This window comes from Oreochromis aureus, linkage group 17 (assembly GCF_013358895.1).
Source record: "Oreochromis aureus strain Israel breed Guangdong linkage group 17, ZZ_aureus, whole genome shotgun sequence".
NCBI lineage: Eukaryota > Metazoa > Chordata > Actinopteri > Cichliformes > Cichlidae > Oreochromis > Oreochromis aureus.
The window spans coordinates 14,883,643-14,898,214 of record NC_052958.1 but is presented as its reverse complement, the minus strand read 5'-3'; the positions used below and the strand labels follow the sequence as shown (position 1 = coordinate 14,898,214).

At 42.6% G+C, this 14,572-nt stretch overlaps 1 protein-coding gene across 3 annotated transcripts in view; it reads left to right on the top strand.

The window, feature by feature from the left end:
* Window positions 1-14,572, top strand: part of si:dkey-97m3.1 (fatty acyl-CoA reductase 1) — a 56,223-nt gene that overhangs the window by 20,705 nt on the left and 20,946 nt on the right. For all 3 annotated transcript variants that reach the window (XM_031758118.2, XM_039601197.1, XM_039601198.1), the window contains exon 2: window positions 469-753. In XM_031758118.2, coding sequence (XP_031613978.1) covers window positions 469-753 — 285 coding nt within the window. The remainder of the gene's footprint in view (window positions 1-468; window positions 754-14,572) is intronic.

The window sequence follows — 14,572 nt, the reverse complement described above, 5'->3', positions numbered from 1 at the left end:
TTTATGGATAAATTGAAAAGGTTATTGTGGTTAGCGGTGATCAGTTGCTGCTTAAAATCTTAAAATTTTGCTGAGCCCTTGCTGGTGGACCTGACACACTTGTACCCGCTCACACATGCAGCTGATGTCACACTGCCCCGAGCATCACCCTCCCTCCCCCTCATGGTATAAATATTCATAAAGTTTGCAGACTAGTTACATGCTTCTTCTCTGAAGGTCAAAACCGAGACGTGCCACCACTGCTGCATATTTTTCAATTTATTGAAATGCTTGTTTTCATTTCCAGATATATGAGACTAAATCTGTCAAAGCCTGGACATTCACGCGTAACTGTGCACTTGTTGCATTAGTGCAATTCACAGTTCATATTTAGCTTCTTGCTCCATGCTTCATTGCTTAAACTGACACCAGCTTTAGAGAAGTTTGAGGTTGCCTATCCTCATTCTTATCCTCCCCCTCGCTCTGCAGGACTTGTGTGAAGGCCGGGACCTCGACGGGTTAGAGCAAGCAACAGACGCGCAAACCAGACTGACGGACATCTGCGGTGGCGCAACGGGTAGCAGCATGGCGTCCGTAGTGGAATACTACGCTGGCAAGAATGTGCTGATCACGGGAGCCACGGGCTTCATGGGAAAAGTGCTGGTGGAGAAGCTGCTGAGGTCCTGCCCTGAGGTCAAAGCCCTTTACATCCTGGTCAGACCCAAAGCTGGGCAGTCCATGCAGCAGAGGGTCAGCGACATGATGAAGTGCAAGGTACGAGCTACAAGTGCATAATGTTCTGACTGAAGGGGCAGATATGATCTGATCTTTTACCACTCATAGTATAGTAGAACTTTGGAAAGCTTGTGTTCACTGTAATAACAAGTTCAGTAAATAACGTCCTTAAAACATGTAGGATGAGAACTAAATAAAAGGCTAAATCAATATTATTTATTTATCTATTTATTTATGTTAAAATACATGTGCACACTGTTTGTTTTTTTTGTTTTTTGTTTTTGTTTTTTTGAGATATTTGGCAACTCGGTTGCTCTTGGAGAATCCGGCACATTTCTTCTGTGGATTTATTCTCTCTTAATGTCATCTGTCTCTTCATATCATCTCAAATTGAATTCATGATGCAGAGATTAGGGCTCTATCAGCGGACAAACCATCTGTTGTGGGACTTCTTGTTCTTCCTGTGACTAAAGATAGAAAAAACCATTAAATTCAAATGTTTTTATTAAGCACCAATTTTAAGCCGTAGTTGTCTCCAGGCAATTTAAGGTAAAGATTATAGAGAAAAACCTTATGATCCACTGATCTGTTATGAGCAGAAACACCTTGTATTGCTGATATTTCAATACACTGGACATGTTTTTTGAACCCATGCATTTCCTCGAAGGCTTTAAAAGCTTTAAAATGAATGAAATTGATGAGGAAAGGCAGCAGTCACTTTTAAAAAGTTCTTCTGTGAAGCCATTAATTAAACCATGTGGCATTTGGTGTATACACATTTGACACCGCTTATTCATATTGCCAGCTGTAAGCATGTTTGCAGAGCGATAGAAATTTGCCTTTGAATTATAACACCAGCTTGTGTTGCCATGGTGAAATAAGCTTAACGACATGAGAAATCCAGCCCCTGGTCTCCAGGGTCCAGTAGTTCATCTGTGAGCTTCAGAAGAGGCACCGAGAAAATATATGGGGTCCGATCAAAAGTACAAAAAGGCTAAATGAAATGGACGTTATTTAATTGAAAATACAGACGGCTTAAAGGGGAAACGACAGAATAGTTAATCTATGAGAGGATCTGGAGGTTTGGTATTACTGAGATAGGTTGGAGTCTTGTTTATCCTCTGAAAAAAAACATTTTTATTCTTATGATTGTGCTCTCTTCCAGGATAACAAGGATGGGATGCCTTTTGGTATGGTGTAATTTCTCTCCAATAGAGTTGGGGGATAAATACAATATTCAGGGTCTTTCCTGCGTATGAAACGGTGTGGTGACTCCCAAAAACATATTGTGTTGCTCTAAAGGAACAGCACATGAGTTGTTTACTCAAATATGAAATGCATTTTCTTTATTAAACAGCGGCGGCGTTCCACTTCATTATTCACCCCTGTGTATCTGGTCTGCTTTGAGAAGTAGGAGAATATGAGTGCACTGGATGTTTAATAAAGTCGGGAGGCTTTGGGGCAAAGGATGTCCTAAGGACAAAGTGATCAGAGAGAAAAGCTGCAGGTTGAGAGGAAATGGGTGAAGGAGACAACAGCAGAGGGAAGAAAGGAGGAGAGAGGTGAGGATGAGCTCCAAATATGTGGCGTCAGCTGTATCAGCAGCAAAGCATGACTCAACAAAAACCTCCAAACTGTTTTCGACTTAATGAGGACCAAAGGATTGACGCTGGCTGTGCGTCGATGTGCTCGCTCGCAGGCGATGCGTGCTCCGGCCTCTGCTCTCTGTGTACCATCAGCCTCAAACTGTCAGTACACCTAAGAAAACCTCCTCTGTATCACTCCTCCTTCCTGTGATAGCATCTATTTTTACTGCTCTCATTGAACCTTGCTGCTGCATTCATTATTCTCACCGCTGCTGTGATGGCAGCGGAGCAGCAGTTTGAGAATGCGTACCTTAATGTAGCACAACACTTATTTTTGGGGGGTTTTGTTTTTTATTGGGGTTTTTTGTTGTTGTTTTTTTTGTTTTGCTTTTATTTCTCCCTCCTCTTGTCAAGGTGACTGCGATGCCTCCGCTTCAGAGAATGCCTCTCACCATGTAATTAGTTTACTCTGACACAACAGCGCTGTAAAAGTGCCAGTTATAACACCCTGTAATTTAGGCTCAGCAGAAATGGGGAGAGTGGGCGACAAGGAGAGGAGTTTCACATGCACAGCCCTCCTCTGCTGTGGCTTTCAGGGGAGAAAAGTATTTGTCGACGAGTCAGCAACAGAGCTGCATAGTTTGTATACTTAGGGTTATGTTAACTTGATTTAATGCTGCAAGTCTAGAAAACCTAAACCTGTAAGAAGTCTAAGGGTTTTGGATTAAAGAGTACTTTTAAGATCAGGTTTTTGTTATTGTGCAGAGAGAGTTTCAGTTCATGAGCCACTCAGAGAAACAAATAAAGTAAGATTTATATAAAGAAGTCCTGCCCACTCCAGAGGAGGGGGAACAATTCATTGTTTTTCATTGACTTTGTATTGCTTGTGAATGCCCCCATCACACCCGTCTCCTAGAAAGAAAAAACGAAATTCATTAATGCGGCGGCGTTGTGAAACCCAGAACTAGCTGCTGGGCTGAAAACGGCTGAGCAAAAGAAATGAGTCAAGTCTAAAGCATAGTTTAAATAACCAAAGTGCTCTACCAGTTGTACACTATACATACAAGTCACTAAATGAACAATGATTATGCACTAAAAAAATCAAATAAAACAAAGTGTTTGTGTAATAAAAGCCAGGATACTCAACACGAGCAATGGGGAAACTGTAGGAGCGCTAAGCACTGACTGACAGAGAAGTCCATTTTTAGGGTTGCACGTGTCTTAGTTTAATGTAGTGACTTCAAAACAATAGCTAACTTAAGCTTTCTAAATTTGACCTCTGTGAAAGTAAAATCGTTTGAGATGGCATCAGACAGCTTCTGGGTTTGAAAAGTAAGGCCATTGTTCTTAGAGCCCATCGGGGGCGGTATCTCTGGTCTTACTCAAGTCTGTTGGAAAATGACCCATGGTCCTGGCTCTCTTGCTCTCTTCAGGTCATATTAAAGAAAAAAATGAAATCCATTTTGTACATTTTGCTTATTCCAAGTTTCTCTGGGGAGGATTATTAGAACGTGCGCTGTTATTTTTTTTGCAGTTGCAGATCCATGCCTCTCTTGTTGGCAAGATGGCAACAGCAGAAACATTCAGCTCGAGGCTTCACAAATCAATCACACTTCATCTGACATATATACACTGCCTCTGGTTAGTTACTGTGGGTTTGCTCAGACCCCTAAAGGTCATTTAGTCCAGTTTACTGCAGAAGTCGCTTCAGCAGTTGGGAACAGTCTGACTCAGTCAATTACCAATTATGGTTATCGATCATTGCCTGCCTTTTTATGGCATCAGTGGGCTATTTAAATTCAAACTTACCAAGAAAAAGGAATTTGTACATTTATAAGAACTACATAAATGACAGAAGTCATCTTTAAGGAAATTTCTCATTTATACTTTGGCTTTTTTTTCCTCCACACATCTGTGTTTTGGGGAGCTGTCCAGTCGTCCACCTTTTGTATACATGTTTTTTTTCTTTAATGAAATCTCAGTCATCATAATGTGCCAGTTTGATTCTTTACTGCTGCCAAATTAGCTGAATGCGAGTTTCCAAGACAATTTCAGCCTAATGAGGATTCATTAAACTGGATTAGTGAAGCCTTGTATGAAAAACAAGTCCTGGAGGAGTCACTGGGAAACCCCACAAAGCCACAACAGCAGATCTGTGTCACACAGCAGCACTGTGCAGGCAAAGAAAAAAAATCAATAAAAAGAAATAAAATTTTGTAAATTGTTTGTGTATAATCTGATTTTTTTATTATTTTTTAACACATCTCCCACTTGTGTATGCAGTATTTCCCCTGCCATCGGGCTTTTCATTGGTTTTGGCATCCGTCTGTTAGTGTCTGCTATCAGGTCACTGCTTGATGCTCTGCCAACCGCAGGCTCGCTCATGCTCAGTCTGCATTCAGAAGTGATGTCATTAAGTTTCCATGACCAAGCTTCAACTACTAATTGGTATTCATGCAAGTCCTCGGGTCAGTATTATTCTGTTCAGAATCAGGATAATTCATGAAGGCGAACCAAGGCTTTGTCTCTCAAGTAGCCTCTCTTCTCCTCCTTCAAACCAGGCCAGTATCTTTTCTTACCACCTGTTGCTAGGTAACGGCCAAGAGATCTGTCCCATTGTGTTTTTCAAAGGATGCAATCAGATGAGCTGCCCCGAGCAGGAAAAGGACAAACCGATAGGAATCTCATTGTTTCTGTGCTTCTCCGCTGCTCCGACTCTGACATTTAAGCTCTGTCTGTGTTTCTGTCTGCGCTGAGCCTTCTTTGATTCACTGAAAACATTTGGATGACTGCAGCTCTTTCTGCGGTACCGGGTGCCGAATGGCATGTCAGGCACTTGATAAGTAGGCCTTTGGGTACAAAAAAGCCTCTCTCCTGCTCTGTGGCATGCTTTTCCCACCCACTAGCAGGCTGTTGAAGCCTAGTCATAGTGTTTGAGGCTTTACAGCGTACTGCAGAACCAGCTCTGTAACTGTGAAGGATGTGCTGGGCTGTCAGCTGAAGAGGTGGAAAGTGGAATGCTTTGGGTAGGAACTGGGATCTTCTGGAATTTAGCCGACAAGGCAGGATCCTGTAACGCGGGGAGGGGGTTGCTCTGTAGTCCTGCTTGAGAGGCTGTTCAGTGATCAGTATGGCAGCTGGAGCACAGATGGCTCTAAATGATCATAAACGTTCTGCCTGCATTAGGTTCATCTGGAGGCTCTACAGGAAAGAGTTGGAATGTTTAGAGATGAAACAATTACTGACTGACGACTAAATAAAGCGTCGTTTGATTAATCCTAACAAAGATTGTGATGCAGCATGGTGTTTTTATTGTAAGTCACTGAAGAACCGAATCAAATGAGCCAATGGAAACAAAGAGGAAAAAATTCAATTGTGCCAAGTATTCAGATTATCCAGTTTGCACAATTCTTAAAACCATACCTTAGAATCTGCAATACTGTATTATGCATATATAATTTATTTTTTTTTAAAGCCTTGATCAAAAAGTTTAAGGTTAATATGTTTTTCACCGTCTGCCATCTCTATCACAATGCTGTGAAATCAAAACAGTTGTTTTACTTTGCGTTCTTTTGCTCGTTGCACTTCTGTGAGTATAATGTGGTGTTTGCCCACCGTATTTGTTCAAACATGTCGTTTTAATGGGCTGAAAGGCCTCAGGGCAGGTGGGGATGGTGAACCAGTCATATAATGAATAGACGTGATGCTGTCAGCGCCACTTATCCCAGCAGTGCGTCATTGTGGAGCTGCCCAGACTTGGACATAAAGAGAACTATTAGTATGAATGTAGTGCATCACTGCTTGATGTATGACAAGATGCCTGAAATGCCTCCGCTTAAAACACGTCATGGAAATAGTCACACCCGAGTATGCGTGGAGTGAAAAAAGTATTCGAGTATTAACACGTGCTTACGGATATGATCCACTACAGATACCAGCATAAAGATTATCATTGTCTGTGATGCCTAAGTACTGAGCTCTGTGAAACACAAGTAAAAAAAGTGTGACACTATTTAGTTTTTTACAAATTAAATGTCAATGTGAAAACAGCCCTGGTTTGTCCCTATGATTATGGATGGGGTCCTTGTTTGCTCGAGACGGACAAACTCTCCCTTCTCTGTGGTTTTCAGTCGTTTGTCCCATTATTACACTCTGATCTAATTTAACTGCACTGTTATATTGATTTCCTCTTGTTTGCATCCACAGCCAGGTGATCTTTCCAGCGGTATAAATATTCAAGTTTCATTGATTGCTGCTGTCCCTGACGGGCAACTCTGGGCTTTCACTTGTGGAGCCGGGCATGAAATTCGTGCCAGCTGCCAGCACACCTGAAGCATCTATCTATCGCTCCCCGGGGAAACGTCAGCCTGTTTTTATCCTGCTTCCCAATGTTAATTCCTGATTTAGTGCTTATTAGCTAAATCCTTCACTTAATGTGTGCCAGTGTGCATGGCAGTGTGTTTAAGGTGTGTTGAGGTGTGTCTGTTTAAACAGCAATCTAAGGATGAGAGTGCGTGCAGTGACTTGGCATTTGCTGCTCTGACTCCTAAAAAGAGATGACCGTTTAGAGCACATGATATGGCAGCTAGTCTGGCCTTTTGCATGCCATTTGTTCCTCTGTGGTTGTTTGTCATGCAATAGCGTGAAGCAGGCAAACAGAATGAGGTGACCAAAAGCTCTAACACTCCTCCCTCGAGAAAGAAAGAAAGAAAAGGATTGCATGTAGTTAGGCCACAAATTAAGTCAAGTTTATGAAACAGGCCAGCATAATAAAGGTCGCTGGTGAAGCCGTTTGGGAAGAGGGGGTGTTCTTCTGGAGATTGTTTCAGCCCTGCTCAGTGTTCCACAGATACATGTGGAGGGAGACTACCTGAAACGCCATGTTTCTGTGAAGCTGAAAATTGAAGCCCTGATGAAAGTGGTGAAAACTGCAGTCCCTCGAGGTGCCACATGTGGCTGCTTCCAAACGTCTTCAGTTTCCTGGTCATATGTCAGCTGATTGTTGGCTTAAGGCTTAAAGTTAGTGGGTGTACTCTCTCAGGTGTGCCAACACCGGCTGCACCATTAGTCCCTTAACCATACCTAAAGTCTCTGTTTGTAGTGTTGATGTCTTTTGGAGTATTTTAAATGGAATTAGTTAAAATGTTAATGTGTTGTTTGATGCAAACATCCAAAAAGTTTGTGCTTCCGTTTTAATGAGTGAAACTCAGGTATTTTATTAGGCTGTTATACAGCTGGTATCTGTCTGTTAGCCAACTTTTATGTCTGTCTGAGAATGTATTTTATGTTCTGTATCTCATCCTTGAAAGAAAAATAACCCTGAAGTATTTAAAGAATCAAATCATGAATCAAGGCTTTTTAATATTGTATGAACAGCTGGAGGCAAGTGAAGTCAACAAATGGGGCTTAACTAAAGAACGAAAACACACGGTTTGAGATTTGGTCGGGTCGAGATGAATGCAATCCTGTTTTCTGTCATTAAAGGGGCAGAGAGGGTCACACCCTGCAGCGGTTTTGTCCTCGGAAACACCCTCAGATCAGTGTGAAAGAACCTAGTGTCTGACGTGTTGCCTTAAAGATGTTTTAATAGTAGACGGAAATTATATACACAGTTGTTGGCGATCCACTTTCTTCAAAAAGAATATCTTTAAACTAAGTATTTAAAGTCACTTTATTGTTTGTAAAGGTTTCGGCCCACTTTTATTTCAGAACTGCCTTTTAATAGTCATGTCACAGATTCAACAAGGTGCTGGAAGCCTTCCTCAGAGATTCTGGTCCATGTTGACATGACGGCACCACACAGCTGCAGCAGATTTGTGTTCGATTTGTGGTCTCCCATTGCACCATCATATCCCAAAGGTGATCTACATGAGCCTTGACATAATGGTGATACCCAGTGGTCCCCAGGTAGTGTGCAAATCAAGCGGCTTTAGTAGGTCGACTTGACCGTGTCTACGTGACTAAATGCACCGAGTTTCTGCCATATGATTGGCTATTGGCTAGATTTTTGCATTAATGAGTCCCTGAGCAGGTGCACCTGATAAGGCATTACTATGACTATTGACTCAAATTAGCATCACAGTCCAAACATTATTTGCCTTTGTTTGACATCATTTGTCTAATCCAGTGCATCACATGTAGTTAACGATCACATTATTTCTGCATAAAAGCCGAGTGCGAATGGCTGTGGATGCAATGAGATTTGTTTTGAGCTAATATTCTCACATGTCACTCTGACCTTTTACTGTCTGAGCAAAACTATAAAAGGTCCAGAGAGGCCTTGTAGATTGGTGGCACCAGACTGCTGTAAATCCGGTACTCAAACAATGATGGGCTTTCCTGTGGCCAGCACAAAGAGTTAACACTGACTTGGGGGAAAATTGGGGGGGAAAAGGAAGTGCTGGAATTAATTATCAAACTTGGCATTTATAAATGGGAAGAGAGCACAGCTAATTATCTGCAGCATTTAAGGAGGGCAGAAAAGCATGCAGCACACACAATCTTGCTTATGTCTCCTTTTGCTCTTGGAGGGTAATAAAATTCTCCTCGTTCAGCAGGAGGTCACTGTCTTAAAGACTGGAAGCCAGCAGCCTCCCGAACGCCAAGCCCAGAAACTCTGCATTTGCTGTCACCACAAACCTGATTACTGCCCTCGTATTGATCGCTTCAGTTGAGTTGTGTACGACGAAAGCGCAGGCATGAGAAAACCCTCCTTTTTCATTACTTTGTTTTAGTGAGCTCTTCCCCACAATTCGTGATCAGTCCCCCCCCAAGCTCTTAGATGAGATGGCTGAATAGAAAGAGTTGGTATTGTCTCTCTTAAGCAAGTCATGAAATATAAAGCCATGTAAAGGCGGCATTTGCTGCAAGGTAAACCAGAACTCTCGCTCCTGCATTTACCTTTTTCCACCTTGGCATTAGTTAGTGGGTGTATTTAGAAGCTAATCGTTATTAAGCTGGTATTTCTGAAACGGCAGCACGCAGGTATTGTTTTTTGGGGGGGTTTCTGTTTTTTTTAACTGTGAGGAGGAGAGTGCTGAAATGTTTTGTAACACAGGATGGTAAAATGTATGTTTTAAATCACGAGAGAGGATTGGAAATGAACCCATTTTTTTCCTTAATATGCTGACAGCTTCAGGAGGGTTAGACACATCTGTCCTCCTTCACAGCTTCCCATGAGAGTCCTTGCATTTCTGATTTCTCCCCAGGCTCAGCGCTTCATCCTTACCGCGGGTGTTGTCACTGAGGCAGACGGGAGAGGGGGAACCTCACTGGTATCTGGAAATATAATGATGGTTATCAGCATCCTTCACCCTATCTAGAACCTTTTGTGCTAAAGCTCTGTGTCGACAGCCCGGGAGGAGATTTGGTTTGTGCGAGTATCCTATTATTTGACTAATTTAGTCAGTGCATGCCAGGAAATGGAGGTCGGCACTGGCGGTACAGATACATTAATTGCTTCTTTCTGACACGTTGTGGTAGAGCTTCCCCGGCTAATATAAACTACCCGGTATGGTCGTCTCAAGTACTCGGCAGGGAAAGGTGCTACAAATGAACAGATTAAAAGAGAAGGGTTCCATGAATGTGAGTCTTGGCTTGAGGTCAAGAAACTGAATTTGTTTACTGATTAAAGATGGAAAGGCATTAGCCGGTAGCTGTGTACCCCTGTCTTTATCTCCTTTCAAACACACACTCTTTTCCATTAATCTGATGACCTCTGAGTAACCTACAGGTGCAGGTTTCAAAGCAGTCAAGCTAATATCAAAATATCTGCTCTATGCTTTTCATTCGTTGTCCATAGAACCAGCTGTGCAGTGCATTTTGGCATTTCAAACTTCCTTGCCGATATAAAGTTGAGGCTAAGCCAGCCGTCGTTTATTTTGCACTTTTGTGAGGATCAGAAATGTTTTACTTTACAAATAAACTTCTTTCCAACTGATGATGAGACTTTTTTTTTAAAAACAAGAAAAGAAAAAAGGAATGATAGTAAATGGCTTTGTTTTGTTAGTTAATTTTAAAAAGTTAATGATCTTATAAAATTATATTTTGTATCAGACAGCAGCAGGATGCATCCACATGCATCCACAGGGGGACTGTTGCATGCTGCGGGGCTGAAAAGACTGATGAAGCCAGCAAGGTTATGCAAGCCTGTGTCTGACGGAGGCATTGAAAACATTCAGGGTATTTCATGCATTTGTTGTGGAAGCTGTACTGGAAAACGTGTTGGGGAACAAAGACAAAAGGCGGTGACAGGATGTATTGTCACCTAGGTGACCAAACAGGATGTTATTATATGTTCTGTCACTCAAAGTGCAGAAGAGCTGCATGTAAACAAAACTGAGGTGCCAGCTTTAGAAAAATTACAGAAATTACACTCCTAGGTCTGATATAAGAAAGACAAAGAGGAAGAAAGAAAGGTGGGACTTTGTTTAAAAGCATTATGACCCTTATGGTTTGCTGCCGGGACCATCAGCCTGTCAGGAGGTCACGCTGAACCTGAAGCGTGCAAACCATACCTATCATTAGCTCTGTTTCGTGCTGTGTCCTATTGTTACCTGACATTTTGGCAGCATAACAGTCTGAGACATCGCCAATAATCTCACAGCTTTTGTGTGTTGTCTTTTTTCATTTTGTGCAGCTCTCTTTGAACTTTTTTGGTCCCGGAGAATTGAGGAAATGGTCTGCGTGAAGGGTCCAGTAAAAAAAAAAAAACAACCAAAAAACAAGAAGAGTGGAGTTAAAGGGCAGTTAGCGAGAAGTGAGGCTGTTCAAATGGCATCTCGGGTTGCTGGGCTGAAAGGAAAGTGCCATTAGTGTTGGGTTTCTGTGAAAGTCCACACAGTGGCTGCTTGAAGCACTCTTGATGGAGGATTTATTGCCCTTTGGGTCTACAAAATGACACTCGATTGCACAGGAAGTACAGGTGATGACCACATTCAGACCTGTGTGTTAAACCAAAGGAGTTACTTTATAGTTCTGAAACTGCTGCTTGTTCAAGGCCATGACTTTGTTTCAGGATGCAGCACTGAAACACTTGGCTGTGGTGACGTTTCACCCTCCGACACCCGCCCCCACCCTCACAGCATCCTCCAAACTGGTGGGCTATTGTCTTCCTGTACAAGGCGGTTTGCTCACTAACACCCGTGAGTTGGAGAAGGGTGCAGTGGTAAATACGTGCAGTGGAAGGCTGGCACAGGCCACTTATCGCCCAGAGAGCTTTTTACAAAGCAGGGCCTCAGTCCCACAATGCCATTCTCTGCCTGCGCCTGTAACAAAGAGCTCTCTGAAGCTCACATTGTACGCCCTCTTTCACCCTTTTGACCCTGATGCACTTTCTCCGCTCTGGCTTTTTCTGTAGTTTGACTTTGGGTTAGAAGTGCTTCAATGATCTGCACGTGCCATGATTTGGTGAGCTGTAGTCAGAGTGCACCGCAAAATGTAATTTTTATTTATTTAATCCTTTTTAAATGTGCACACTGATTGTGTAGTGCATGGAGACTGCATTTCTGTGTGTAGCAGAGAGTACAGTTTCACACAACCAGATAAGAGAGAAGTGAGCAGCTGGGAGAGAAACAAGAAGCTTCTTGCTCAGAGCTGCATGTGTATCTGCTCACCTACTACGAGTTCAAATGTTGAGGAGGCTTTCTTTGTTCCTGGCAGCTCGTTTCTCCTTTTGCCAAAGAAAATCTGAGCTACGTTTTGCAGGCGGACTTTGCCAGTAAGTTGATAAACTCATGCTGTTGAGTAAATGCTGTATTTCCCTATTTTTATTTCTCACTTGTGCTGGTAGCGTAAAGTCAGAACAGGGCTGTCGCAACAAAGGGGCACTTGTCTCTTAAGAAATCATCCAGAACATCACAGGAAGCTCTACTGTAAATCATAAACTATGGGAAGGATGGGGACTGCACTCATTTTCTTTTAAAATAAACTTAGTTTTCAAAGCACAGTAGTATTTTAAGTATAAATATTGGGGATGCACTGATATCTGCGATAACTGTTAACCAGGAAATACTTGCCTTCTTCAGTAGATCATCTGCCTCCATCTCATCTTATCCCTAGTGTCCTCTCTGTGACACTCGCCCCCTGCATGTCCTTTTTCACTACACCCATGAACCTTCTCTGTCGTCTTCCTCTTTTCCTCCTGCCTGCCAGTTCAATATTCAACATCTTTTATCCAATATGTCCACTCTTCTGGAGAGTGAGGTGTTCCCAAGTTAGCAGTAATAATCTCTCCTGTATATCCAGGGTCCCTACATTCCTTAAAGCCCTCACTTAGGAGGTGTCCTGTGAGGCATCCTAGTGAGATGCCCAGATTCCCGCCTCAGCTGGCTCCTACTGATGTGGAGAAATGGCAGCTTTACAATCATTATATAACTTGTTATATATTGTTTAAAGTTTGCAAACGGTAATCTCATCAGTTTAGTTTTTCTGTGTTATATCAAGAATATCAGCTAACATACTGTTATGTTCGTCATGCTCTGCACCGTTTGTGGTCAGGGGATGGAGGAAATTGCGCACCCTTTTTCAGTTGCTGGGTTGCTAACGTGGTTTTAGCCTGAAGAAATGTTGCAAATCTAATTAAGCCACAGTTGCACTGTCAAATTTTGCGCGTGCTTGCCAGCATTTGTGAAAACACTTGTTGGAGTTTTAACACTTCTTTCTTTAAGTGTCAGAGCTGTGAATACGTTGTCCCACCGCCGGAGCTCTGGTAGCTGATGACAGCTACCCTTGAACCCCATCACATGCGAGTATAGCAGAGCACAAGCACTTGGGGAAAGTTCAGATTTTCTTATATTTGTGTTCAAGGTAAAAAAAAAAAAAAAAAACAACGTAGAGGAAGTAGAACTCGGATCACTCCATTACATCAGCGGCTCCTTGAATCATGCAGCACAGAGAGGAGTTTTTGCAGTGCTGATACTTTTTGGAGAAAGCTGCACACAGAATCTTTTCCTCTGCTCCTGCTCCCTGCAGACTCTGTTACTACCAGCTGTTGGCCTCGAGCAGAGGGAGATAACGCTGTTACTTTTCATTACATAATAATAACGGCTCTACATGAGCATGGAGAAAATCCCTTACACCCCCCCACCCCCACCCCTTTCCCTCAGATGTTATGACAGTGCATACTGTACATGCGGGCTTGTTCCTAATATGGGCAGTATGGTGTACAGTATTGGGAGCGATTAGGGTGCCATTAAAAAGCAGGAGATTGATGAGGATATAGAGCATGACTGTAAACAGCTGTTTAAGTCAACTTCTGTCCTCTAAGCGAGAGATCTCTGCTTTTAGAACAGCTGACACACACAGGGCGGCACTTTCATAACAGAGCGCACGCATTTTGATGCCAATCCCTTCACTTCCCCTCTCACTCCCCTTCTTTTCTCCTTCTCATCCTTTAATATCTGTCTGTGAAAGGCCTTTTGAACACAGCTGCTCTGTGCAGCAAGGCAAAGCCAAATTTCCTGGTAGGAGCTGCACAGATAAATGCATGACATCTGACTCCGCTGCCTTTGGGAAGCATCTCCTGACTCAAACATTGGCTTGACGTGCTCAGCTCTCTGCAGGGTGTCGGGCAGCGAACGGCGTGTGATACACGAGCCGGTAAATCTAGACGAGACTTCACATAATCCCCGCCTCCATGTTGGAATATTTTCTCCGGCCCTCAGTCGGCGAACAGGAGCGTAAACAGGTGCAATAACACGAGCGGGGTTTGCATTTCAGTGTGAATGTACAGTAGAGCGCGGCGAACAGCAGCACAAACGGGCCTGTCAGATACAGGTCAGAGGTTTACAGCCCTGATAGTGTTTTTGTATAAAATGGGCAGTGAATTCCTTTCTTTAGAGAGGAGATTACTTTTGCAAGCTGACTCACTGACCCATGTTTACTTTGAGACATTTATCAGGAAACACTCCACAGTGTGACTCATGGCACAGATGGATAAATCTCATTGGTCCACGGCAGGCATGCTACTTTCTTTTTTTTCTTTTTTTTTTTTTTCTGCTCTCACATCTGTAGCCTACCTGGCTTAACACCAAGTCCAATCTTCTTTTAGTTGAAGCCATTCATTAGTGAAAAAAGCCACCTTTAATTAAGACTTCATAGTCAATTCACAGAGCTCATTTATTGATTAACTGTCATGATTATAATTGGAATTAATGCTGCTTTAAAACTCAATTGGACGCATCTTTCCTCTTTTGTTTTAGTAGCTTTCAATAAGGTAGAGCAGCAAAACGAGAGTTTACTAGGTCCACCCTGTTAAAACAAATGCACTCTAA